Source organism: Ursus arctos, unplaced genomic scaffold, assembly GCF_023065955.2.
Source record: "Ursus arctos isolate Adak ecotype North America unplaced genomic scaffold, UrsArc2.0 scaffold_2, whole genome shotgun sequence".
Taxonomy (NCBI): Eukaryota; Metazoa; Chordata; class Mammalia; order Carnivora; family Ursidae; genus Ursus; species Ursus arctos.
The window spans coordinates 91196751-91223255 of NW_026622874.1; the positions used below are offsets into that span (position 1 = coordinate 91196751).

Here is a 26505-nt window from a genome sequence, read left to right on the forward strand (position 1 = left end):
GGCCACTGCCCCTTGTGTGTATGTACCTGGAGCGGAAAGGGGTGGCTATGTGACACTGCGACCCCCCCTCCCCCGTTCCCACCGCTCCTGCTAGGGCATATCTATGAGGCGTTCGGGAATGTGTATTCTCGAAGGTTAGCGAACAGACCCCTTACGTGTCTGTACCCTGCCTGTCCTGCAACTTTTCTGCATCAGTACGACCAGCCAGGCCAATACCACTCCGTTTTGTAGCAGAGAAAACCAGCCACCCACGGACTGACCCTCCCCATCACAGACCATACCACCAGCAACTCTCTTAATTCTGCTGTCTTCATCCTCAGACTCTCGGGAAAACAGCACGACCGAGCACCACGGTGCAGAGTGACTGAGTGCTCTGTGGGCACCAAAAGTAGGGACAACCACATCCTTATACAGTTCCTGGCACCGTTTCCTATCGATGTGCCCTTGTAAGCTTTCTGATCTTTTTCAATAGCATTTGACATGCTTGTGAGTTATACTGGTTTAATACAGAAGCAAATAATGAGCCGAAGCAATATGAGTCCCCAAAGAGAAAGATGATCTTTTTTCCTTCTTTAATGAAAGAGGGCATATCAATGAAAAGGGGTCCATCTCCCTAGATGTGCTGATGTTGCCCTGCTGGCTAGCATAAATTGCAATTTTTTTTTTTAAGGGAGGGATCGAGCGGCAGCCCCAGAGCACAAACCTCATTTATTCAGCTACCTGCGAACTCGATTTCTCAGCTCTTCCCTGGCGCTCTGAACTCACCAGCGGCGGAGAACAAAGTTGAAGGCCGGGCCAGGTCGTGGGGGTGGTGGATGGCTCCAAAGAGGCTGGGGCCCGGGGGGCGGCTTAGGAACTCGGGTTTCAGTCCGAAGTCCAGCTTATGTGGGTCTGACTGCATCTGTTTCTAAAGCAGCAAGGGGGGGAAAGAAAAGATGAGACCCCAAGAGGAACGGCAGCAAAGGAAGCTATCAGTGAAGAGGCAGAGACCGCGAGAGGAGAACTCTGTGAATGGCACTCTGGGGCTCGGCGCTGGAGTCAGGTTCAAGTTTGCAAGCGCTGTGAGAAGAGCGGCCCACACGCCATTTTTCCCTCGCAGGCCAGAAAAGCAGGTCAACCCACGAGGGGCCAGTGGTGCCTGCCACTGGACGGTACCTGCGTGCGGTCTCTGAGGTTGTATGGCTTGAGGAGTAAAACCACATCCTACTTATTCAAACCACCCCCGCCCCCGACGTAGTTTATTAGTTGCTGTAATGGCCCATTTTGGCAAGTTTTTAAATGATAGTATTTTAAAGCTCATTTTATTAGGAATTGCACATGAATAATCTGCTGTGTAAATGAATTGTTAATGACTCTTTGCTGTGCTCGAATAGATCACAGTACATCAGTAACTGGAAATGATGAAGACACATTTGCATGCCGACAAGCTAATTTTCCAATGATCATTGTTACATCTTAAAAAAAAAAAAAAGAAGGCCAAAAACAAACAGAAACAAATAGGGATCTTCATTTAACGCATGGGGTCCTTTCCCTGCCTCTGCCCCACGACTACCCAAGGAAGAGATCATGGGCCCAGCCCAGTGAGCCATCAAGAACTTCTCTTGCTCTGAAGTGCTTGGCATCAGCAGCCGTGGCCCTATTTCCCCCCATTTATATATAATCTCCCCTCAAGCTACTGCCTCGAAGGCTGTGGAGACTAGCTTGTAATTTCCTCCCTTCCCTACCCTGGCATCATTCTTGAGGCCAGCAGCCCTCTGGAACATGGATGTCCCACGATAACTCTCAGCCACCTTCTCTCCGAATCTCACGCCTCCCCAGACTAGCTCCCCTCCCTTGGCCACACCTCTCCACCTACTGGGTTCCCATTCTTCATGGCCCTTCGCCTGTTTCTGACTCACTTGCCCAATCTCTGAGCCTTGCCTGATGCTTACCGTCCGTTGGGGCCCGTGCCACCTCAAACTCTGTCAAACTGCCCCGAAGATGTCCCTGTCCCACTCTGTACAAGGAAGTCAACAAGGAGGCATCTGGGCTAGCCTGTGTGGGCATCAGACACCAGAGAAGTCTGCCACTCCCTCCTTGCGGAAGGCCGCCATTCCGCTCATTCACCATGCCCATTCCAAACGAAACCAGCCCGATCACTCCAAGCAGGAAGCAATACCCCTTGGAAGCAGATGGCACGCTCACGGTTTTTTTATGCACACACGGATAAGCTCACCGACGAACGCTGAGCAACCAGAGGCCAGGACAGATGAGTGCCCTCTGAGCCTGGTACAGTAAGTAATCTGCAGGTGGTAGGTTCCCTCAAGAAATACTTGGGGGAAGGGCACTACAAGAATGAGGAAATGAACATTACAGAGAAAGGGGACAATGTAATTTCTGCTCAAATCCACAGGGAACACGCTCGTCCAAGCTCCACTATAAAGTAATAGCCAAACCCCAAACCAAAGCTTCTAATTCACTATCAATCTATAAAAATCTTCTCAGTGCCTCCTTTAATTTGGTTGCCAAATTATTTAGTGCTAATATTGCATGGTACACAGCACAGTTCCATTAACCACAACTTAGGTCCATGAAGCAAAATGGAGCTTGGGGATTACAAAGAGTTTGCTGGGAAGGGAGGATGAGAAACCATCTCGTGTGCGAGAGGTCTTCCTAATTGAATTGAGATAATGAAACTTTTCGTCACCGGGGACACCTTCATGGAAAAGAAGTTGCTAAAGTGGCATATACAACATCCTTTGTTGCTTTTAAGCAAAGGAGCTACAAGGAGGACGTGTCTTACCTACCGTTCCGCCAAGCACATCATCCAGAACAAAAAGTGAATTGAACTTAAGCATCAAAATCTAGTTCGCCCTTCGAGCACACATACTTGCTAACGAAGCTAAACCATGAGGTTTCTAATTAAACCTCGCCTAACAAAGTAAAAGTGAGCAAAACCCACTGACGGGATGTTAGGAGAAAGAGCAGGCACTCGGCACCAAAGCACAATATCTTAGTGACTTTATTTACTGAGGCTGGTTTTTATTTATTTTTATTTTTTAAGATTTATTTAATTGAGAGAGACAGAGCGGGCACGCACGTGTGTGTGCACGCAACCGTGGGGGGGGGGTGGGGGGGAAAGAGAGGGAGAAGCAGGCTCCCTGCTGAGTGGATAGCCCGCTCTGGGGTTCATGGGGCTCAATCCCAGGACTCTGGGATTATGACCTGAGCTGAAGGCAGACACTTCCCAGACTGAGCCACCCAGGCATCTCTAACTAGGTTGTTTTTTTTAAAAAAAAATCACGTAATCATTAAAAAACAAAACATTTCTGTGATGACCAGCTCTCCTTTATTTATCGGATTCTTTTCTTAAGCTCATAATGGCTCCCAAATGCTGTTAGCCCTAAATGCTTGTTTGTGGAAAAAAATGGTTGAACTTATCGGAATTACTTGATTGGTTGTTTTCTCCCATTCTTTCTTGGTAAATATCCAGACGGTAAAATCTGGGCTTGTCAGTTACTTTGGTCCCTAAGTCAACCAGTAGAAGGTGACTCTTCTGGTCATCTGCAGAAGGACCTTGACTATTCCCCGCTGTGTCGCAAACGCCTGGTAAAGCCCGGACCGTATTCATCTTTACGATGAAAATACAGATGGAAGTTTAAGCAAAGTAATCTGCAGACAGATAGGGTAACGGGTCAGAGTGGTTCTAGCAGGTACTGAGGGAACTCTGAACTCTGTCACTGGTCATCAAGAAGACTAACGGGCGTATTGAAAGGTCGCTATAACACTATTTCTAGAAGAGATTTCTCCCTAATACACATTGCTGATAGGAGCTCAGAAACATCACACAGGGTCAGCTTTTCAACGTCACACAACGAAAAGAACACACCGATTCTTACAGAAACGACAACTTTCATGTATAGCTCTTCCCAGACACTACGCGTTTTCCATATAAACACTTGGTTGCTATAATTAGATTATCAAAACCTTTTTTACACCCCTCCCCACCAGGATTTAATCTATATTTAAGCTCTTTGGATCAATACGATGACAAAATCGTCTAAAAAGATAAAACATCAGGGAGTTATCAGTTTATTTCTGTTTTGTCATTTTGCGGGTGGTTTCCCTAATTAATAGGAAGGTTTCCCAATAGTGTTTCCAAGAGAAACTGGATCCTTCCTGCCAGGGGGTCTGTTTAAATGTATCCTCTGGGTGGCAAAGCGGTTAAGCGTCTGCCTTCGGCTCAGGGCGTGATCCCGGCGTTATGGGATCGAGCCCCACATCAGGCTCCTATGCTATGGGTCTGCTTCTTCCTCTCCCACTCCCCCTGCTTGTGTTCCCTCTCTGGCTATCTCTCTCTCTCTGTCAAATAAATAAATAAAATCTTAAAAAATAAATAAATAAATAAATAAATGTCTCCTCTGTCGGGGGATCACACGCCCGCAGGCTCCCGTCACCTGCACTTTCCCATCCCCCGCCGGAGAAGGACACGAGACTGACCTTGACTTTCTGTTGGTGGTGGTAGATCTGCCAGGCGATGTGAACATGCATGGCACACCACTTCCCTGGTTTCTGGAACGAGAAAGAGCAATGCGGTCAGAAGGAAGACCTTGCAGAGAAAACCATCTCCAACTTCTGCAAAGCTTTTCAGCGGCTTTGGGCTGCAAAGGCGCTTTTACACGGAACAAGAGTGCTCAGTGCCCCCCAGCCCCTCTCAGCCTGGGCCCACGGGAGCCCCAGCTGGCGGCCACTGTGCCCCAAACCCTACTTGACGGGGACCTCCCCGGTTACCAGGGACAAGATGGCAAAAGCCCGAGCCCCACTTTGTGCCTCTTCTTTCTTTTCTGGTGCCAGCTGGCAGACCTGGGAGAGTGGGAAGCCCTACTTAACGAATGCGGCCATGCCACGATGCAAATCGGCTGTTCAGAGGAGCTAATTAGTGAGTGCCTGGGAATCGGCTCAAAACAAGAGAGGCCACAGAAGAACCCGTGTAGCCTTCCCCCAACGCTGTTTTGTCCTAACCCCCAGAGCAGAACAAAGAAATTCACATTTTTCCTGGAGCCCAGTTCCCACAAGTGCTTCGCTAAGAGTCAACGACCTATGCGTGCTGGTGGGTGCCGTTCGTTCCCAAGCAGAAAAAGGACAAAGGAGAGCGCTCATCCCTGCCTATGCTCTGGGTCCACCTGTGTCTCTCGTGATCCGTTCACGTCTTGCTCTCCGGGCACAGGAGTAACTGTGTGAGCTGTCTTACCACCCGGAGAGGGGGGACCACCTCGTTCCAGTCCGTTTGTATTCTTGCTGTGTAACCTACTCATTCGCTCCAAACGTGCGCTCGGTAACTATAGGATGCGGGAGAAGAGACACTGCCCCAGTCCTACATCGGCAGAGGGCGGACGCTTCTGGTTTCTACGTTAAGGAGCTGTTCGTGAAACATACACTTCAGCCCAAGTCTGGGTCAGTTCTCTCGTAATGAAATTCTGGGTCATCGGAAATCACCTACGAGATGCCACAGTCCTCCTTTGCTTCTCTTTGGAGAAACTGAATTATCTGATTATACGCGCCAGGAGTGGGTTAAGGACAGCAGGACATCTCTCCATCCATCTTCCAACAGACCATCCATTATTCACAGCCACTCCCCCTACCAAGTAAGTCAGCCTTGTACTCAGAGGTCACCTTTTGGCCACTCTCCAGACCACTCAAGACATTAGCAAACTAACCTATAGTAGCCCTCTTCTGCACCAGAGGAATAGGTCGGATGGCCGTGAAGGTCAATACCACTTACTGCAGCCACAGCCAGGATAAACAGACCCATATAGAGAGAGATGTATATAACTGTGCATCTATCCATCTATTATCTATCTATCTATCTATCTATCTATCTATCTATCTATCTATCATCTATCTCTGCTAGGTGCAGAAAAGACAGGAGAACTCGGTGAAATCCTAATTTCTGTGTGTAGCCTCAGTCCTCCTCCATATGTCCCCCTACTTGTCAAGCCTTTTAGCAGCACTGCCAACTAGAGACTCTGACTCAGTTGAATGTTTTATCTCTTTGCTTTCCCTCAACGGCCTGGCTTCCTCCAACACTCCAAGCAACACACTTTTGGCCGTTTTCAACCACACTACCTGAAAAACCCAGCCACTGTCATCCCACCATTTTATTCCAACGTTTCTATGGCCTGTTTCCTTGTAATGGATTTGTATTTTTAACCCGCAGGGAGTCACACAGAGGTTGCAAAACAGTTCTAGAAGAAGCTTTCTTACCCTTAACATAGGTCTGAAAGGATCTGTCAACTGTGAAGAGAAAATGACAACTTGGTTACATGCCTGTCACTCAAACAATTGCTCTAATTAACAAATTTGTAGTGCTTCATTAGGAGGGGAAATTAAAATGTTAGAATTTTACTTTTAAATGAAGCCCTTTTAGAGAATAATTAACCCATTTTCACACTATCAAAAGTGCCAAGTGTCCCCTCCCCCACTTCACAAGCCTGGGTACACCCACACTGACAAGCCCCCGACCAAGTTTAATCAAGAGCAGTTTGCCCTCTGGCAACATGGTTTGCTCACGTTACACATCTCAGGAGCCCCACTATCTCTGGCAGCCCTTCCCAGGCACACCGCACGGGTTCTAGGGGAGAACGGCCTCCAGACCGTAGACCTGTAAGGCTCGGCACCGACAGGGACCCGGGGAGAACTCGGCTGTCTTTGCCAACACGCTTAATTTGATGACTGCCCATGAACCAGCAGTTATGAGATATTTTTTAGACGTTCACTAACCATCAGAAAACTACTTCCACAGTTGAGTCATTTTAAACTTCTACCTAACTCTGGTCCCCAATTTCTGACTGCCCTGACCCAGGGAAAAAGACAGTTACTGTCAGAAGGAATCATTTGTCCGCATTTAAACAAAGGCGAACGTAGGTAATGATCTACAGACGAGACTATCTATTATCGTAGAACTTCCGATTCTTTCCCGAAGTCGGCAGATGTGGGCATTACGAACGGATGACAGAGGCAAAGCATGAGGGATATTTTACTTAGATCACAGGAGGACGCTTCCCGCATTAAAAGTAGAGGGCCAGGAGCGCTGTGCGGTGCAGTGACTTCCTGACCCCAGGAGAGCAGGGAGAGCGTCCTGTGACTTCCAGGAAGAAAAGCGCTTTGTGCTTTTCCCTTCCAAACATTTTACAGCTTCTTCTGAGTGACAGAAATTTAAGGAGACATCGACAGACAAGATTGGTCGAACAGAAACTACACAAGCTACAAGCGTCCACTTCCTGGGCTTAGACCACAGGACATTTGTCTTCTCTCCCATGGCGAGCCACTCCCCTTGTGTCATTTAGCCACAGTGGAGCAGGGGAGATTTTTGTTTTCTCAGCATGACTGGCATCTTCTTCCACAAACTAGAAGGGACAGCTAAAACAGCAGCGGGGCGGAAGGAGGTGCGCGCCCCAGGCTGGCTGTCCCTAGGAAACAAACACCCCCTGGTGTTACCGGCGACCGAGCCTGACTTTCTACGTACCCTCGGGTCCTTTTGGAGCAGAGTGTGTGGGACTGTCCCGGGTCGAGCAGCCACATCGATAGGGTTGGATGTCTACAAATTAATTAGACCACAGCTTAGAAGGCATATAACACATGAACCGAAAAGCGAGATCTTTCTTTCGTTCTAAATTACAGAAGTCAAACGTTGATGTTGTTTGTTTGTTTCACTCTGGAATACAAGAGGTGACAGGTGCGTCTTCCCCAGTGATCACACATGCCCTTCAGGAGGTCCTGTTCTCTATGTTCTCAAAGGACCCCGACCAGAGTTTGCCCTGCCTAGGACAGGCATCAGAAAGCAGAGAGGGGGACCATGCCACATCTCAATGCCATGAAAAGGAAAGGACTGAAAAAAAAGAAAAGAGAACACACGAAAACACTGCCCCCAAATCCTCATCTCCTTCCGAGTTAGGGATGGTCCTGTCGCGGTGTTTTCGCTTTATCACCGAGCATTCTGAGAGACGCTCGAGTGAACGTTGCTGCAATGTGTACTGTACCAGGTGCTTCTCATCAGAACGACTCAAAGTGTTTTGCAGACATTAAGCGAACTCGAAATTTTAACTGGCAGACAATAACAGGGAATTACGCTCGGTAATTACTCATTAGCAGTGGTGGAAATGGGACAAGAGGACCTAATTTAGGGACCGCACAGACCTACGATGAAATGATTTCTGCGGCGATGCAGCTTCATCTGTCCGATGCCGCCACCATTCTTAAATGTCATTCGTAACAATAACCTTATCTACGGGCTTCTGTCCTTTGAATTGACAGCAACAACAGGAAGCCGACTTCCCCGTCCACAGCCCTTACTTTCTAGGGGAGGAAAGGATTCAGAACGTTTTCCACCGGGTATTTCATTTAAGAAATCACTTCTGTGACTCCTCTCACCCCAGGAAGTTAACGCATGTGGGAAAAGAGCTCAAGTTTAGGCACCAAGCTTGCCTATAAGAAGAAGGGAAAAAAAAAAAAAAAGAATGGAAGAAAGAAAAGCAATCAGCTGCGGTACAACTAACAATTAAGCTGGAGTTGTTAACAGCCTGATTTGCATACATATGAAGAACTCCGCTAATGAACTGCAATCTACATATTCAATCAGTAAGATGGCCTGGAAAGGCCTATTTCAACACCAAGAGAGACACTTTCTTGCCCAGATGTAGATTTCTGTGTGATTGGATAATTGTGAGTGAGGGAAATAGTCTAATTTATTAAATGACCTACCAGTCTGTTCGGGGAGGCACTAGAGATTTGGTGCAACCCAGAGGGGACAGACCAGGGTGGGAGCGGGTAGTGAACAGCAGCAGACCCCGGGAAGGGGCTGAAAAATCACCACTGGGTGCCCAGGGCCATCATTAAAGCCCCAGGTAGGGATCACCTGGCCTATAAGCCACAGTTCCCAGCAGGTAAATGTCATTTCTCAGGTGTAGCTGGTCCCACCCCTAAGGCTTTTAAATTTCTTTTCTTATTTCTAGCTTTGAGGCAACATGCCTTTGGAAATGCAAAATGCGCTCACATCCTGGGTGACTCTGGCCCCAAACTGGTGTTTTCTCTTAGAAAGGAGATGGGGAGGGAAAAGAAAAGAAAAAAAAAAGCAAAGAAAGCCCAATCACACAGAACAAAATTTCCTACTATAAAAATCTGCAAATGGTTACTGACATCACTGCATTTTGCTTTTGTATAAAAATAAAGTGAGGGCTGTAATAAAGTCACATAAGGGGGGCTGTTCGGAGACTCACCCCTCAATACTGACCCTCGGAGACAACTCTAGCCCAAGCCGAGGAGAACACTGATGAGGTAGAAAAGGATTTTATTACTGTGAAGGGCAAACGGTTAGCTTCGTGCTAGGCTGTGAGTCTGGACCCTGGCAAGTGTGACCACGGCTGAGGGAAGGCTGAGGCAGGGCAGAGAGGGAACAGCAGTACACGAAAGGGCGGCAGGCTGCCCTCCACGTGCGGCAGAGCCCTTCTTTGCAGACACACAGGGCTAAGGAGCGGAAGGGGGGAGACGAGTGGAAGCAGCTTCCTTCGCGCAACCGGAAGGATGAACTTTTAGTTTGGAACAGTTCTGCTCCTTGCTACTCAGATCAATGGAGGCTCAGCTATGCATCTTTGCTAATAACATATATCTCAAGGACAAGTTGGTGCACACGAATCTGACACTCCGTACGTCTCCTGGCCAGAAGCTTATGTCCACAATACTGGTGGAAAAAGATATATATATATATATGTCTTCTGTATATAGTAAAGATTACAAGAAATCCTAGCTCAAGTGAGATTACAGGGGTAGCACAGACTGAAAATTAAATTTGGGCTGAGGTTTAAAACTCAAGGGGCTAGCAAAAAAAAAAAAAAAAAAAGAAAAAAAGAAAAAAAGAAAAAAAGAAAATACTCTCCCTCTAATCCCAATGGTCACTCTGGATTGGAAAAATGAGTCACTGGCAGGCGAGGGGATGTGGAACCCTCCCGCCTGCCTCACCTGAGGCTCTGCTTGTAAAGATGCTTGTGTGTTTTCACGGTCAGGTTGCTTACCTTCGGCTGAAACGCTCCTTGTAGTGAACCAAAAGGACCAGTGGGTGGAATCATAGGGGGGATGCCCGATACTGCAGGAGGGTAGGAATGGAAGAGCTGCGGCCAAAGACGGAGAGGGGAGAAAAAGATTTTAGTAGGAGGCAAATGATATCTTCCGATTCCCTTCCCATCAAACGACATCCACATTAGCAAGCCAGGTAATGCCAGTTTGATGCTATTAGTCAGGAAGCCATGATGAAATGATCACACAGATGGGCCATGAATGCTTAACTTAAAAAGTTAAAAGTAGTTCAGAATCAATCAGCCAACAAATGATGTCCCAAATGAGGACGTCATTAGAAAGGGAGCTTTTCTAATTATTAATTGTTAAATCGGATAGAAGACCTAAATGGCTTGAGATGTTAATGTGCATCAAAAACAGGAGGGGTTGCTGAGCCAAATGAGATGTCCGGAAAATTACAAGTTAATTAGAAAAGGGGGGGGGGGGAAGAAAAATTAAGAAAAAGGAAGAAAAAGAAGCAAGTCTTTATGAGTTTCAGGATTTTATACCATTAAAACTCAATTAGTACTTTTAGATTTTTAATAGTTTGAGGAAATGAGAAAATATTCACAATCCTTGCTTCATTAGATTGTTCGAGAAGTGGTGGTTTCAGAGGACAATTTAATTGTCTCGTCTCAAATGATGACGAATATTTGTGGGAGGGTAAAATAAAACAACTCGGTGTACACTCACAATGAAGCTGTTTTTTTTCTGGAAGATGGACAAGCTCACTGGGGGCTGCTCAAGCCAAGCCCTTGATGGGGCTGACCACTCAGTGAAGGGAGAAGAATGATTCTGAATTAAGAATATGAATTTTCTGGAATTAACTAGTTTACAGAGGACACGATGGAGGAAAGAAATACACGGCCATACTGAAGACAAGGCAAACGCAGCCCTTCCTCCTCCTAAAACTCGAGTATTTCTGAGATCCCACTGCCCTGGTTCCATTCACTTCGATCAAACCACCACAGAGATAACAGGTCACGTCCCACCGTTACGGTGGTGTACTATGTCAAAAATACAATAACAGGGGCGCCTGGGTGGCACAGCGGTTAAGCGTCTGCCTTCAGCTTAGGGCGTGATCCCGGCGTTACGGGATCGAGCCCCACATCAGGCTCCTCCGCTATGAGCCTGCTTCTTCCTCTCCCACTCCCCCTGCTTGTGTTCCCTCTCTCGCTGGCTGTCTCTATCTCTGTCAAATAAATAAATAAAATCTTAAAAAAAAAAAAACTTAAAAAAAAATACAATAACAATGCAAGCTTCTCCCCATAACGACTTGACGTTGGCTATTTCTAGGTAAGGACTGAAATGCCTATTTCATAATCCTGTTTTCAGAGCACGTCCTTTTCGGTTGGTCTTCATTTCATTTTGCTCCCTTCAATGATGCAGCAAAGTTTTTCAGACTAATTGATATTGAACTAAATCCACTTGAACAGTGATTGCAAGCCAAGTGCCCTCATTTAAAACTACTTTTAAGTCTAAAATCGTGTTTTAGATACTTGAGTGCATTGCATCTTAATTCCCCTTATAACGTCCTAATCCCCAAAGCAGGAGAGACTAAGTGCTTCATATATTATCCACTATAACTAATAAAACGAAATAACTCTCCCACAGTACACTGTATAAAGCAGAGTAATTAAATACACACACTCAAATTTCTATGACTCTACCTCCAGGTGGGTCATATTTCCTTGAATGTTTTCAATAAAAAATGGGATATTTTCACCATTTTCCTTTTGCTGTAGTCCACTGCTGACCCCCTCAGAATACAGCTGACTATCTGTCCCCCCAACTTGATGAAATATCTTAAGTCCTTAAGTAATAAAACATAAACCTGGCAAAAATTCAGGCCTCTCGGCTGACTCTCCATCTTAAATCCAGGACCTTCTGTGGACTAAGCTTATAAAAAGGCACCACACATTTTGTCCTAGGGAGTACCTCCGAGCCACCTGTTGGGTACGCTGAACTTGCTTAGGAATGACTTTGTTAGCTGGTCCTTCATTTAAATCAGCAAATACCGACAAAGGGCAGAAATCTGCTGGTCATCAAGGATGGCACCATTCACAGGACAGCCCTAAAGTGGAGACCCCCGGGTCTACTGGATTTTGCACGTCCATCTAAAAAAATGCTTTTGTGGGGCACCTGGGTGGCTCAGCCAGTTAAGCATCTGACTCTTGGTTTCAGCTCAGTTCATGATCTTGGGGTCCCGGGATCGAGCCCCACGTCGTGTCGGGCTCCGTGCTCAGCAGGGAGTCTGCTTGTCTCCCTCTCCCTCTGCCCCTTCCCCTGTTCCCTCTCTCTCTCTCTCAGATAAATATTTTAAAAACAAAGAAATAAAAGAAATACAAAACGCTTTTGGATCACAGCACTGAGCACAAAGTGTCAGAACAATGTGGGGCCCAGGCACTTGGATATACTCTCCTCTTCGTAAGGAGCCTTCCCCACGTTACATCAGCATGTCTCTGGGGGAACTCCGTCTTCACTGATTTCTAATACTTTGTAGTCTTGACTTCTCAGCTACACTCTGGACTGAGACACTGTCTAGTGATCTGATTGAAAGTATGAATGAATTCACAGGCTTTGCTGACTAAGGAGCACTTCTGTTCAAGCAAGCATAGCTGAGTATGGGGGACCGACATGCCTACAAGCAATTATTAATCTTCTTTCCTTCTGGTATCATTTAAAAAAGTAAAAATAAACCACTGAGCGAAGAGACTTGCAAAATTTCAGGTAAACATGATGCAGTATTCACTCCGTAATCAAAATATCATGGTAAGATGTTCAAGGTGTTTGTAGTTTTTTAAAAAATCCTCGTCTGCTATCTCTACTGAATCTGTGACTTAGGTTGGTACCAATTTAAGTTCGAGAACTGAACTCTTTAAGATGGGATAAAGCGAATTTTTTTTATATATAAAGAAGAAGGAGTTTAAAGGGGAAAAATCCTAGATTTCCATATTAAGACCTTCTTTTATTAAAGTGATATTTTTGTTTTTAGTTGTAACAGCTCAGGAGAACAATACCAGCCATGTGAGAGAGGGGTCGACGTTTTGTCAGGGGGAGATGAGAATCTGCTTTTTTGAGGCACTGAGGAGTCAAAAAAGACTGATGGCATTCTATTTGGAAGAAATCATTCAAGCGGAATTCTGGGAATTCTGCCTTAATGACGCTTCGGTTGATGACTGAAATCCTGGGATTTCGGAGTCTCCTGAAACCGTGGTGATCCCACGGCAGACACTCCACTTTGAGGCCAGATGCCTGGCTTCCAGTGTGGTTCACCTGCGCTTTCCAGTTTTAGGCACGCTAATGATCTTTTGATTCGGAAGACGATACTGCATCGTTACCAGAAGCAAACGTCACAAAAGCAAGCATCCAAAGTGACGAGGAGCAATGGGAATTCTTGCAAAGATGATTAAGGAAGGCTGCTAGTCATTTACTGATCTGTGGCAAGAGCACACAAATGGAAAAGCAGTTACATTGAATGGGTAGCATGGTAACAAGACTCACACTGTGCCGGTAGAATGGGTCAACTTTTGTAGGGTATTTGTCAAACTGTAAAGGGATCAAAGCAAAAGCTAGTTACTTAAAGAGTCTACATTTCTGTTCACTGCTTCAGCAGAGGCAGCCCTAAGTCAGCTTCTCTGTCATTAGCTGTCATCCGACTCCACAACCTCGCTGCATAGGAGGAACCCTTCTCGACTCCTGAGTTGCTCCGACAAGAAATGGAAAAGCAAAGTGAGAACCCATGCGGTGCATTTAGGCCCTGGTCGCACGAGAGTGTCTTTCTGTCTAGTCTGTATTTAGAGACTGGCACAAACCAGACATCTCAACTGGAGAAAAGAGGCAGATTCAGATCAATCGGAGAGAAGTGAGCATTTGGTCTAATCCATGCAGAGATTCACCTTCCCTTTGGCAGAAAAACTGTACATTCAGCCACCTGCTGAGACGTTTTACACCCAAATGGAAAGGCATCTGGGTGAGGTCTTACAACTTTTCTTTTGAGCAGAAAAGAGTATACCGCTGCTTCCTCTAAATAACATCAGCTTCCTGGTGCCGTAAGCCCCCTTAGTTAGATTTCATTTATTTGCGTAACAGCTGCCTCACGCTGCCAGAAACTCTTTTCCAAAATAATAGGCCCTTAAAAATATAGCTGTTGAGAAGTAGAATTCATCCAGAAAAAAGATACAGGATCTGTTACAGGAAAAAATTTTGGTCCCGAGGTCTCATTTCTAATATTCTCGTACATAAATTTAGAAAATAAACTTGAAAATCTATATTTTAAAAAATTAAGTTGAACAAAATACGAAGGGGGAGGGAGGAGAGGATACAAAGTTTGGTGGAGAGGGCACCTCTTAAAATCATAGAATTCAAATCCAGTCTCACCATGCCGATACTGAATCAAGTACATCCTTAAATACTAAAAATTAAGTAAGGAAAACACCCTAATACTCACGGTGGCAGACAGGGCTCTACCTGAGAATATTAAGCACCCTAATATGGCACTATTCATCATAGTTCATAAGTTAAAAAAAAAAAAACCCTAACTGGTTCCCCTGGCATATGCGAGACCCAGTCAAGACCAGACCATGTCGTGCCAGTGGCACCTTCTACCTCAAGGCCAAGTTCTGCCCCCGGGGGCGCATGGCTCCCTGACCACTTGCTGACAGAGCAGGATACCAGCCTGGGGCACCGTGTCATGAAACACAAGAAATAGAACCCCCCCCCCCCCCGCCCCACAACAAAACAGGCTTCGGAGAGCCACCTGAAAGAGCAGGGGCTCACGGACACGGTCCAGGTCTTTGGACGGCTCTCTCCCCTCCTCGGCCCCCCTCCTGACTGCCAGGATTCTACGAGCATTTATCCGCTGTGACTTGGAGCGAAGCACGGACAGATAGCTTTTTGTAAGTGGTGGCCCTCCCCCACGATGCTCGAGGAGACAAATTACCCTTGAAGAAGTTATCTACCAATACCGGATGGGACTGCTTGGAAGGCATCGAGAACACCCTCCCCCCACACCCATGCACACGTGTAGTGCTAAGACAGAACTGTCCAGAAAGAAGTGCCTACCTGAGGCCCTGGGTTAGCGCTGCCTGGAGCAGGGCACATTCCCTCTTCCCCCGCCAAGACGGACAAGGCCGAGGGAGCCCCCTACATGGCCACCGCTCCCCATTCCATCTCCTGTGCCCCGACAGCCCATTCCACCCCAGCGTGCTGCATCAAAAAAAGAGTCGTGCTCTACTTATCCTCACATTTCTGCCTGGGGTACGCACCATGGGAGGTGCTGGCGTCGGCATGATGGCAGTGGGCGGGATGGCGTGGGGGAACGGCGTGAAGGTGTGCTGGTGCGTGTGCTGGTGCGTGTGCTGGTGCTGGTGCTGGTGCTGGTGGAACTCGGTCCGCAGGTAGGGCGGAGGGCCCAGGGAAGCCCCACGGTCAGCACTCTGAGAGGCCAAAAAACGTGTGTTCAGTTCCTGTCGCAAGATGTCTTGCTCTGGAAAAGAAGGGGAGGGAGAGGGTGACGCTTTTTGCCACAACAGGAATAGCCTTCGGGTCGGGACATCTGAGGACCTGACCAGACGGGGACAGGGCCAAGGGTGCCCCCGAAAGCCCCTGTGCCCCCAGACGGAAGGGGAGTACCGAACGGAGGATCCGGACACCCAGTCACAATCGAATTGTGTTCTTCTAGCCTCTCGGCTTTCGGGGACAGGCTCCAGGCCGAACAGCAGAGGTCCATTTTCAGCTCTGTTAGCATCCGCTCAGGGAGCCAGGGCATGGGCAGTCACCCATCCAGGGCTCGGTTCCCTCATCTACCATAGGGGCACAATAATATTGTCCATGGTGTGGGTTGTTTGGGGGGGGGGGTTCAAGGAATTAATACATTTAAGTGCTTAAGAACAGTGACTGCACCCCAGTCTGTGTGATCACGGCCATGTTCTCGTGTCTTCTTCAACAAGGGGAAATTTCGGCAGTAGGGGTGTAACATGGCTATGATGGACCCGAACTTGGGATCCTGGCCTGATTGATGCAGGTGAGGAGAAGAGGTGCTAATAGCTAACCCTTGATTTTGTTCACACTCAACACTCTGGGCATGACAAGTGTATCTTCCCCTCGCAAGAAGGTAGAACGCCCCACTCACTGAAAACAAACCCTCACACCAGGATGGCACTTTCAGAGCCTGGAAAGGAACAGTCTCTGGGCCTGGCAAGGTTCCTGTCCCTCTCACGGGAGCCCAGGCGACAGGGCATCTACAGTCCGTGTTTGCCCACTCAGTGGGTGGAATCAGCTGGAAAAGCCTCCTGACTTCCAACGAACCGCTTCCCCAGGCAGGGTCCGAGCCTCCCAGGTTGTGCGGGGTCGGCATGGTGCTGGGTCATTTTGGCTGAACTTTAGCCCACAGAGGGCTGGAGGAAGGTTACAAGAATACATCTAATAAAGCAGGAAATCGTCAAAAGAGAAAAACCCAGGCACGAGGGACAGCGCAGACAGTGCTGGGGCTGCCAGTGTGGGAGATGGGGGCTGGGGGGGGGCGTGGGGGGCTCCTCCCTCCTACCTGAGTAAGTGCTTCCGGCCGGGTGTCCGGGGACCTGCAGACCCCCTGACGTCAGAGGTGGCGGAGGAGGCAAGGCCGTGGGAGGGGCAAACATATTGGGGTGATGTGAGTGTGCGGGGGGCTGGAGGGTGGGAGTGAAGCTGTGCAGGGGGCTATGGTTGGGCAGTGAGAGGGGGAAGGGGGAGGCCGAGGGGTGGTGAGAGATGTGAGGAGGGCCGGGCTGAGTCTTCGCCGGAGTGCTGCTTCTGCTACTGCTGTGGCAGCAACCACCAAAAAAAAAAAAAAAAAAAAAAAAGGAAGAAGAAAGGAAAAAAGGTAAGCAATTTATTTTCTTAAAAAAAAAATCCTATCTCCTTGCCCAAAGCCATTCAACACTTTCTCTGGCTCCTTCCTGTTTACAGACCCTCCCCCTGAGCACATGAGAAGCTTCTGTTACCATCACAACCAAGGACCGCAGGACAGGAGCTCAGTGAGGCCCCAGGGCTACAGTGGGCTCGGGGTCCCGGCGGCGGCTTTGGCCAAAAACCCCAGTCCGCTCCCCGCTCTGCGGCCAAGTTCTCGTCTCTGCCCCTAGGAGCCCTGTGCCTTCCCACCCTCCACGAGCCACACGTCCTGCAATTTCCAGAGAGGAACAAGAGAAATGGCTGATCACCCCCTCTGCCTGCGACCCCCTTCAACGAGGAAGCACAAGCGGCCTGGTCTGGGGCCCATGAACACGAACTTGGGGGCAGAACCCCAGCTAAGGCAGTTCCCTTTCCCCTGTCCTGGACTGGAAGGAGCAAGCCCTAGAATCCCCCAGTCACCAGGTTGTCACAAGGGAAGCAAAGCCACAAGAGTCCCGCGAGGTTAAAATGACCACCCCTGGGGCCATGCTTGGCCCCACACCCTGGGGTTTCTGTCTCCCTTTCCTTGGCAGTCCTCCCTCGGGCTACTCTGAAAACTTTCCTTTGTAGTGTGGCAAAGACAAGGCGGGAGAGAGCCTGGATCTCCACACGGGAGCTCCTCCTTCTCCAAACGCAGCCTGCTTCTCATTCTCAGCCCTCCGGGCCGCCTTTGGAAGTCCATGGTAATGGCAAAACCAGCCAGAATACTCCCTGGTCCCCATCTTCCTGACTCTGGAGACGCAGGGAGATGAAGCATCTTCGAGTCGTCCTCCCTCGGAGGCAAATGGCCTCCCTTCTAAGATTCTCCTAACCCGGGTGCCCCTCAATTCTTCTGCGCTGGTTCTCATGCACCCCGCCCCTTCCCTGGGCCCTCTCTCTGTCCTCCGGTCTCTGCCTCCCCGAGAACACGGCGACAGTGTTTGCAACAAGAAATGCCGGTCTCCTTGGGCACGCCTTCCCCGCTCCCACCTATAGAAGATGGCAAAAGTCCGGCCAGGAAAGCAGGCTGGCTCACCTTAAGCTGTTGAGGCTTAGGCTACTGCTGTTGTAGGCTGACAAGGGCTGGGAGAGGCTCTGGGACGAGGGGTGGGCCTGCACAGGCGGGAGGCTCTGATGGAGCAGCTGGGTGGGGGACTGCGGCCTCGGTGGCCTCTGCACTGGAGGCTGCGGGGCGGGCTGAAGCTGGGCCTCTGGGGGCGCCTGTGGTGGCTGTGTGCTTGGACGCGGGGGCTGAGGCGGGGCCTCTGTGCGCTGGACCAGGTCGGGGTCTGGAGAAGGAGCTCGGGGCTGGGGCTCCGCCTGGGGCTGGGGCAGCGGCTGAGGGACCTGAGGGCAGGGGTCTTTAAGCACCACGGGCTCAAAGATCGGCTCTTTGCAACAGTCCTGGCTCTTCTCCTGGCTTCTCTCTAGACCCGATATCTTGGGGACAATCGGCCCCGCATCCTGGCTGTCATGTTCGGGGAGCGCGCCAACACCTAACTCCGGATCTGTATGGGGGAGAGCAAAGACAAAATCACAGGCAATGACACGTGAGTGCGAAACACGGAGCAGAAAGCCAAGTCCAAGCCCAGATCCCATGGTCCCACCAACAAGGCACATGGCCTAGTGCCGCGTCCCAGCTTCCTGTCCTGACTTGACCATGTGCGGGCCATGAGCACACTGCAACCAGGGCCGACGGGCGATGGGCAAAGGCCAGCCGGCCACAGGAGGCTGCATTCCAGAAGGCGGCCTAGGCCCCCAGAGTCTGAAAATGCATGTTGACTTCAATCCTGACAAAGCCTTTTACGCAGCAAAATTAAGAAACAATAGCTGACGAGTTGATTTTTTCCCTTTTAAAATACATCCAGTTCTTGAATATACAAAAGAGCGGTGTTTTCAAACAACGAGTGAAGCAAATGTTACTTAACCACACACAGATGTTTCTTCTTGGCCTCGCCTCTTCCCCCTTTCCACTCTGACTGATGAGACACACTTGACATTTACAGAAATAATTTTGTGTTTGGCAAGTGCTAAACTCTGGTCAAACGTCGGGCCTCCTCATGCTCACCAAGTGATCCTAGCAACGTCTGAGATCCAAGGTGCAAACATGACTTCCAATCAATTTACAGCCAATGACACATGACGGACATTGTAAAGGGATCCCCCGCCCCTCCAGACCACTGGGTGCGATGCTGAATGCTGAAGCTAAGCCTGGATGTAAAATCTACGTGAAATTCCACAACCACGGGAAAAATGTAGTGAGTACATGCTCCTGTTATGAATTTAAAAGACAGGCTTCTCGGGGAGCCTGGGTGGTACAGTCGGTTAAGCGTCCGACTCTTGGTTTCGGCTCAGGTCACGATGATCTCACAGGGTGGTGGGATCGAGCCCTATGTCAGGCTCTGCGCTCAGCATGGAGTCTCCTTGAGATTCTCTCTCCCTCTGCCCCTTCCCACCCCGCTTGCGTGTGCGCTCTCTCTCTAAAATAAAATAAATAAAATCTTAAAAAAACAAACAAACAAAAAAAAAACTATGCCCCTTTCCAAAGATCCACGCCACATCACAGACTGGTTGCTTGATTAGCCCATTAGTCCAACTCCATCAAATCCTCTAACAGAAGAATGAAAGACAAATATGCATTAACTAGAAAGGAATGCCCCTATCGATGAGAAAGTATTTTTGTATACATCTGGGGGAGGGAGGATGACATCTTTCTCCATCTTTGTGCTAAGAAAGCCATTCTTTTATTCTCAGACAACTCACAAACAGGAAGAGAACAGATCACAGTAGTCTCTGAAATGAGGATGTGTTCCAGGCATTCCTCAAGAAACTACTCTGGGCATGATCTTTCTCTCCCAATCTCACTGTATCAAGTGTGAGAAATAGATGGCATTCTCCCTGGTCCTATCCATTTCTGTTGATGTTCTCTTGGGTACACCCACTTGCCATTCTTCTTTCCTGGAATTTGCATCAAAGCAACCCCATATTTTCACTGTCCTTTTGGTGAAAGAGATCAAACCTGTGACACGCACATAAAGCAGAAACAAGCTGGGTTTATAAACAAAGCACAGTTTTGGCTAACGTGACCTTGGCTCTCTTCATGCCTCATAGAACAACCTGGAACAAATGCACTGACAGCATGCAAAGACAGTGCCCTCTTTGCATGTTTCGGCTCCAAGGATAAAGCGTCTAATAAGGCCCTGGTGAGAAGTAATGCCAGACTGCTGGCACCCCACTCACACGTATTTCCATCCAGTGCTGTCCTTCAGAACCTTTGTGGGAAGATTTTTGCTTGTGATAAGCTGAGATTTTATGAATTCCCAAAACCTTAGTTTCTAGCTTGAGGGCTGAGAACATGAAGATTCTTGATGTGGACAGACCCCCATGCAGCCCAAACTGCTGAATCATGAAAGAAGACCCTTTATCTGCAGATGCCCACACCCAGGGGTTCTGGCCTGGCTTCTCTTTCAATGCTTTTGCTATCATTTCCACAAGATGACCATAGCCAGCACTTACATGAGCTCAGTGAGCTCCCCAGGGGTCCCACAATGCCAGAGGGTTAGTTAGGTTTGGGGCAGAAGCACTAACACCCCAGACATCCTAACCGCACAGAATGCAAGAGATTCTCCTCAGTGAGAGGTTCTGCATGCATAACTCAGATGCTAATAATGTAGGATTATTATGCTATAATGGCAGGAACACATTTCTATCCTTTGGAAGCGCTTTGCTCTGTCCGGACTGGGATGGTAAAGAATAAATACAGAGATATTTTCCATCTCATTAAGTAGGAATTCAAATTCATGTTCCCACTCCCGAAATCAATGTCCAAAGTTCTCTCGGACATAAAAGAAAGTTTCCTCTTCCAAGGGACCCCACCCCCCAGAGGCTGTCACTTAGATTTTCTTCTGCCGGTAAGGAAGCACTTTAGAAACACACAAGTAAGTGCTTTGTTTATGTAGCTTGACTATATTTATCTCCTTGCTCTTTATTTAATGGGCTTCTAGAATGTGGACGACACAGCCAAGCCTGCCGGGGGCATGGTGCGGGCTTGGGCTCACTTCCCAAGGCTCTGTAAAGGCGAACGGGGTTGGCTTTCATGTCTCCTCTGTTGTCCCATTGTCTTGGTGGGTTAGCACCAACCCAGACACAGCCAGAGCGAGGGGGAGCAGTGCCCAGACCGGGGATCGTCCCCCCGGACAATCAGTGGGCAATCTCTCTAGCGAGCCCTGTGAATGTCTACGGGATCGTCCATGATGAATGATTCTGATGACCCAGCAGCACAGAATTTCAGCCCCAGACCAGAATCCGGGAAACCATCCCAGGACTTCTCAAACTTTAAAATGCATAGAAATGACCTGGACGTCTGATTAAAATGCCGAGTTGGACTCAGGAATTCTGGGGTGGGGCTCCAGAGGTCTCCCTTTCTGAGTGTTTCCCAGGTGATACTACTGAGGCTTGGACCTTTCTGTGAGTATCAAGGACCTTATCCAATCCCCTCTGATTAGAAGTTAAGCAACTTGGTTGCTGGAGGTCACCTGGCTGTTTAATAAATCAGATGACTTTCATTCTAGTCGTGACTCTTGCCACCATTAATTGCTTTTTCTCTGATTTACACTGGCTGCGCTCTCAGAAGCAAAAATCCTAAAGCAAAGCAGGAATCCACTAAAATATCTGGTACAAGGAGACGGTGCAAAGGGTTAGTTAGGAAAGCTATCATCAATCCATCGACGCCCTGTTGCTGTGAAACCTACAAGCAAGGCAATGGCAGGCTGGAAGACTGGTAAGAACTTTGGGGCTGAGACAGTTCTCGACTCCCCATTTACACAAGTCTCTTGAGGCACAGATTAGGCGTCATGAGTTTTTGTGGCTAATCGGTAATGCATTTCCTCTTCCTTTCAATTATTCAATAAATGTATCTTCCCAGTTAAGCTTTTCCACCTTGACAGTCAATTTGTCTTACTGTGCTTCTCCAAAATTGGCAAGAACAAATTAAAAAAAAAAAGTTGTATTGCTCTGTGTGCTCTGAGTTTGCCAAACGATGAAATTTGCTGAGGTTGAAAGAAATAAGAATGTGCAAATCGACCAGTCTTATTTACAAGTTTTCCTCATTACATTGTGGGGTTTTAAAATCTCTCTTCTGTGATGATAAAAATAACACATCGTGCTTATAATAAAAGACATGCAAATTAAAATTACACTGAAGAGTCTACAGTATAAGGGGTGAATTTACCACATGTAAATTGTATCTCAATAACCTTGACTCAAACACAATACATTTTTTCAAAAGGTAAGGGTAGATTAGGAAAAAATTGTTTAATTTTGATCCAAATTTGATACAAGTTCTCTGGGGAAAATGGGGCTGCTAGTACTTTAGTAGAATAAAAACCTACAACTTCTGTGGAGGAAAATTTGGCAACATTTAGCCAAGAAACTAAAGGAGCTCAGTGAAGATTTAGTTTATAGACACAATAAAACACCATCATGCTTTGAACTGCAAGTTTGGAAAGAACTACAATGTAATCATTTGGGAACTGGTTACATATAAATCTGATACTTCCATACAATGGAGGAAGTTAAAAGTAATATATATTCATTTTTACTTTGTGCATAGAGAAGCTTTAGAAGAGTGCCTGAGACAGCAGTTAGCAGTGGTCCCCTGTTTGGGAGCTCAGGCAGGAGAACCAGACTGTAAACATACATACATATTGAAATTTTTGAATCATGTGCTCATGTTACCTATTAAAATTCTTAAAAGAAAACTGGTACATTTAAGAATAGTCTGAGCGAGGACCAAAAAAAAAATCACGGCAAACAAAACTGGGAATTTGAATAGTGGTGGGACCACAGACATGGAAAGTGTATGTTAGATAAAGTAAGACACTAGAACGCACAAGTTTATATTAATAAATTGGAAAATAAAATGGATGTTATGAAAAGATATCAATTACTAAACTGACTCAAACACAAACCTGATCACAGAAGTAAACTGGAGAAGACTCAATGATAGACACCTTCCCCTCAACCCAGAAATACGTCCTAGGGATATTTAGTATTACAGACAATGTAAACAGAACCTATAAGAAAAAAACTATTCCTGTCATTTACATTAAAAACCAACACCAATATGAGAAAAGGAAGAGACAAAACGACTATTTACAAAAAATATAATTATCTAGCTAGAAAACACAATCAGCTGAAAAACATATGAGAACAAGAGAACTCCGCAAAATACCCAAATAATCCCCCCCACAAACATCAGTAGCTTTTCTACACATCAGGAATAGTGAATAGAAAGTTAAACTGAGGGGCGCCTGGGTGGCACAGCGGTTAAGCATCTGCCTTCGGCTCAGGGCGTGATCCCGGCGTTATGGGATCGAGCCCCACATCAGGCTCCTCCGCTATGAGCCTGCTTCTTCCTCTCCCACTCCCCCTGCTTGTGTTCCCTCTCTCGCTGGCTGTCTCTATCTCTGTCAAATAAATAAATAAAATCTTAAAAAAAAAAAAAAAGTTAAACTGAAAAAAAAAAAGACCCCCTTTACAATAACAAAAGTCATATAATACTTGGAAATAAATATAACAAGAAAATGATAGGGTGTATAAAGTCTCGGAAACATACCCTCCAAAATGCTTTGATAATTCTATGTTCAAGGGCATTTTATGATGAGAGAGAGGGAGAGAGAGAGAAGTCAAAGCCACTTAAGAGGTGTTTCTCTTTAGAGGGTATCACCCCTAAGTGGAGATTTCAAACTTTGTGAAAGTGTGTTTGGCTGTCACAGTGGCTGGAGGGCGCTGGTGGCTCTTAGGGACCTTAGAGGTACTGGCATATGAAGGATAATGTCACACGTTTCAGTTAATGTCCTAAAATCCCACTGGACATTTGTGCAGATGGAAAATCTAGAACCTGACTCGGTTTTCATATATAAACACAAAATAATTTTCTGCATAGTTTTAATACACACTGGATTTTCCAGGAACGCAACTATGGTATGCTGCTGTCTGTTAAGTCCTGTTGTTATGAATAACCAAGGGTTGGCTGTTCACCATTTGGGAATATCGTGACACCAATGGTATGGCTGCTCCTGGCATTTTGATCACCAAGTCGCATGTACCTACATGACTCTGCTTTCATAGCAACCATACTTATAGACGCTTCTATGCAAAGATTCGAGCATCATTGTTTTCCAACGTAAATAAGTATTTTCGTACTTAAAAACATATTATGTTATTGCAAATTACTTGCTACTTGTTTCTCCTTTACTTTTCATTAGGGCTTTATAGGTGTTTTAAAAGCACGTGTATAGATAGGCATCTAACTATATATTTTGTTCCAGAAAGTAAAGAATTAAAAGTGCATTATAAAATGTTTCTTATAGGGGCGCCTGGGTGGCATAGCGGTTAAGCGTCTGCCTTCGGCTCAGGGCGTGATCCCGGAGTCCTGGGATCGAGCCCCACATCAGGCTCCTCCACTATGAGCCTGCTTCTTCCTCTCCCACTCCCCCTGCTTGTGTTCCCTCTCTCGCTGGCTGTCTCTATCTCTGTCAAATAAATAAATAAAATTAAAAAAAAAAGTTTCTTATATTATACAAAAAGGGCATTGGGTGTGCTGGGGTTGAGATTTGCTGTGTTATGTCCCTGTGAAGAACTACTAGGTTTCTGGAAGCCCAAAAAGTTATGGCAAAAATACCGTAACTATTCCAAGGGGTTGTAGTGGAAATTAAGTTCTTTCCACAATGTAGAGCACAAAATAAAAGATCAGTGTTCCCAAAACTACTGCAGAAAATAATTTCATGGAAAATATTTCGTGACAAAATTACTACCAAGTAAAATAAAGTACGCTATCACCAGTATGGTCTCAGCGCTAAAAATGATGTGCGTAAATGTGTCTGCGCACACACAGAGAAAACACGAGGAAGATTTACGTCAAAACGTTAACTGTAATCCCATCATCCATAAATAACCACAGACTCTCATTTTTAAACTTGTGTTTTTTAACTTTCCAAGTTTTCTTTAGTGAATATGTGCTATTATTGTAAAAGAAAAAAAAAAACATCGCAGCTGACCCCTGAAAAGGACAGGTTTGAAGAGGGCAGGTAGGTCCACATACAGGTAGATTTTTTCGATCAGTACTGTACAATACTGTGAATTTTCCCTTCCTTATAATTAAGCATATTATAAACATTCTCTTTTCTTTGACTTAGTTTATTCTAAGAATACAGTATATACTATGTGTGGAAAATATGTGTTAAACAACTGTTTGTTACTGGTGAGGCTTCTGGTCAACAGTAGGCTGGCTATTAGTAAAGTTTTTGGGGAGCCCTAAGTTACGCGTGGATTTTTTACGGTGTCAGAGGGGGTGTCAGGGCTCCTAACCCCCAGGTTGTTCAAGGGTCAACCGTGTATTTTAAAAGGAGTTCCGTCATGGACGATATATCTTCCAGCATTGAAGAAGTCAACTCAGAAAGTGACTGTTCAAGTCAAACTGCTTTACCTACTAGATGGAATTTTTCAAAAAGTTCTTCACCCAAAGGACAGATCAATATTTGCCTTTCGGAAATGAGGCTAGGATATGGCCTTCTACCCACTCTGCAACATTTCCAACTGGCTCTACTGGGTGTCTTTGGACAGAAAGGAGCTGGTGAACACGGATGATTAAGAAGGAGGCACAAAGAGAAGTCGAAGAACCCTCTCGTAAGCACATTTATTTCTATGTTTCTGGTCTTTTCACTGGGTTAGAAAGCCCTATGATGGCTTACTCACGACAAGGTCATTACTGTAGCAAATATGAACAAGACATCAAGAAAACTCTGTGGGGCCCTGGCCATGAGGCAGCGTACCCACCCGCCTTTCTGAAATGTCTGACCCACAGCATCTAGAAATGGGTATGTCCTCTGTTTACATTATTCTGTCTTCTAGTTCACTTCTCTACTTCTTTGTCCAAATGACAGAGCCACGAAGACCTCACCACGCAGAAGGAATGAAGACTAATAAGCCAAATAAGGCGGGGGGGGGGGGGGCAAGAAACCCAGACTTTCAATTAAGGCACAGTGGGAATAATATTAATAAATGTTGCGAGGTTCTGCATTAAAAAGCCTAGAAACATATGAAAGTGTCACATTTCTGTGAATCAACACTGAATAATTTCAAGCTTACTAGCCATATCCATCCTTTAAACACCTTCTCGCCTCTTCTCGTACCTCCAACAAAATCTCCTTTTTAGCAAAGACCGCGTATTTTGTATATACTTATTAAAACAAAAATTGCACTACTGAATTTATTCAGCAACACTGTGACCTCTCCCCAAGTTTTTTATTCTGTCACTACAGCTCCACATTCCAATGGCGTTTTGCAGAAAAAGTCTACCATCTCCAACATACACCTCTCGTTATATTTCCTCCTCTCCCTCTTTTCTTCAAATCATTAAACAGAGACCAGTTTGTTCCATTAGCAGGATTCAATTACTCGAACGAATGGAAGGATGACATTCAGCCTTGCAGCTCTTCTTCTCGGTCA

General features: G+C 46.6%; 1 protein-coding gene across 3 annotated transcripts in view; it reads right to left on the reverse strand.

The window, feature by feature from the left end:
* Window positions 1-26505, reverse strand: part of AUTS2 (activator of transcription and developmental regulator AUTS2) — a 1104663-nt gene that overhangs the window by 10119 nt on the left and 1068039 nt on the right. Inside the window, exons 7-15 of one of the 3 annotated variants that reach the window (XM_048224780.2) lie at window positions 18032-18503; window positions 16634-16884; window positions 15333-15574; window positions 13591-13635; window positions 10047-10142; window positions 7505-7576; window positions 6244-6273; window positions 4480-4551; window positions 766-907 (exon numbers count right to left, since the gene is read on the reverse strand). In XM_048224780.2, the coding sequence (XP_048080737.1) occupies window positions 766-907; window positions 4480-4551; window positions 6244-6273; window positions 7505-7576; window positions 10047-10142; window positions 13591-13635; window positions 15333-15574; window positions 16634-16884; window positions 18032-18503 (1422 nt within the window). Of the gene's footprint in view, window positions 1-765; window positions 908-4479; window positions 4552-6243; window positions 6274-7504; window positions 7577-10046; window positions 10143-13590; window positions 13636-15332; window positions 15575-16633; window positions 16888-18031; window positions 18504-26505 lie in introns of all 3 variants that reach the window. The other 2 variants (XM_026516359.4, XM_044390213.3) reach the window with 2 other exon arrangements.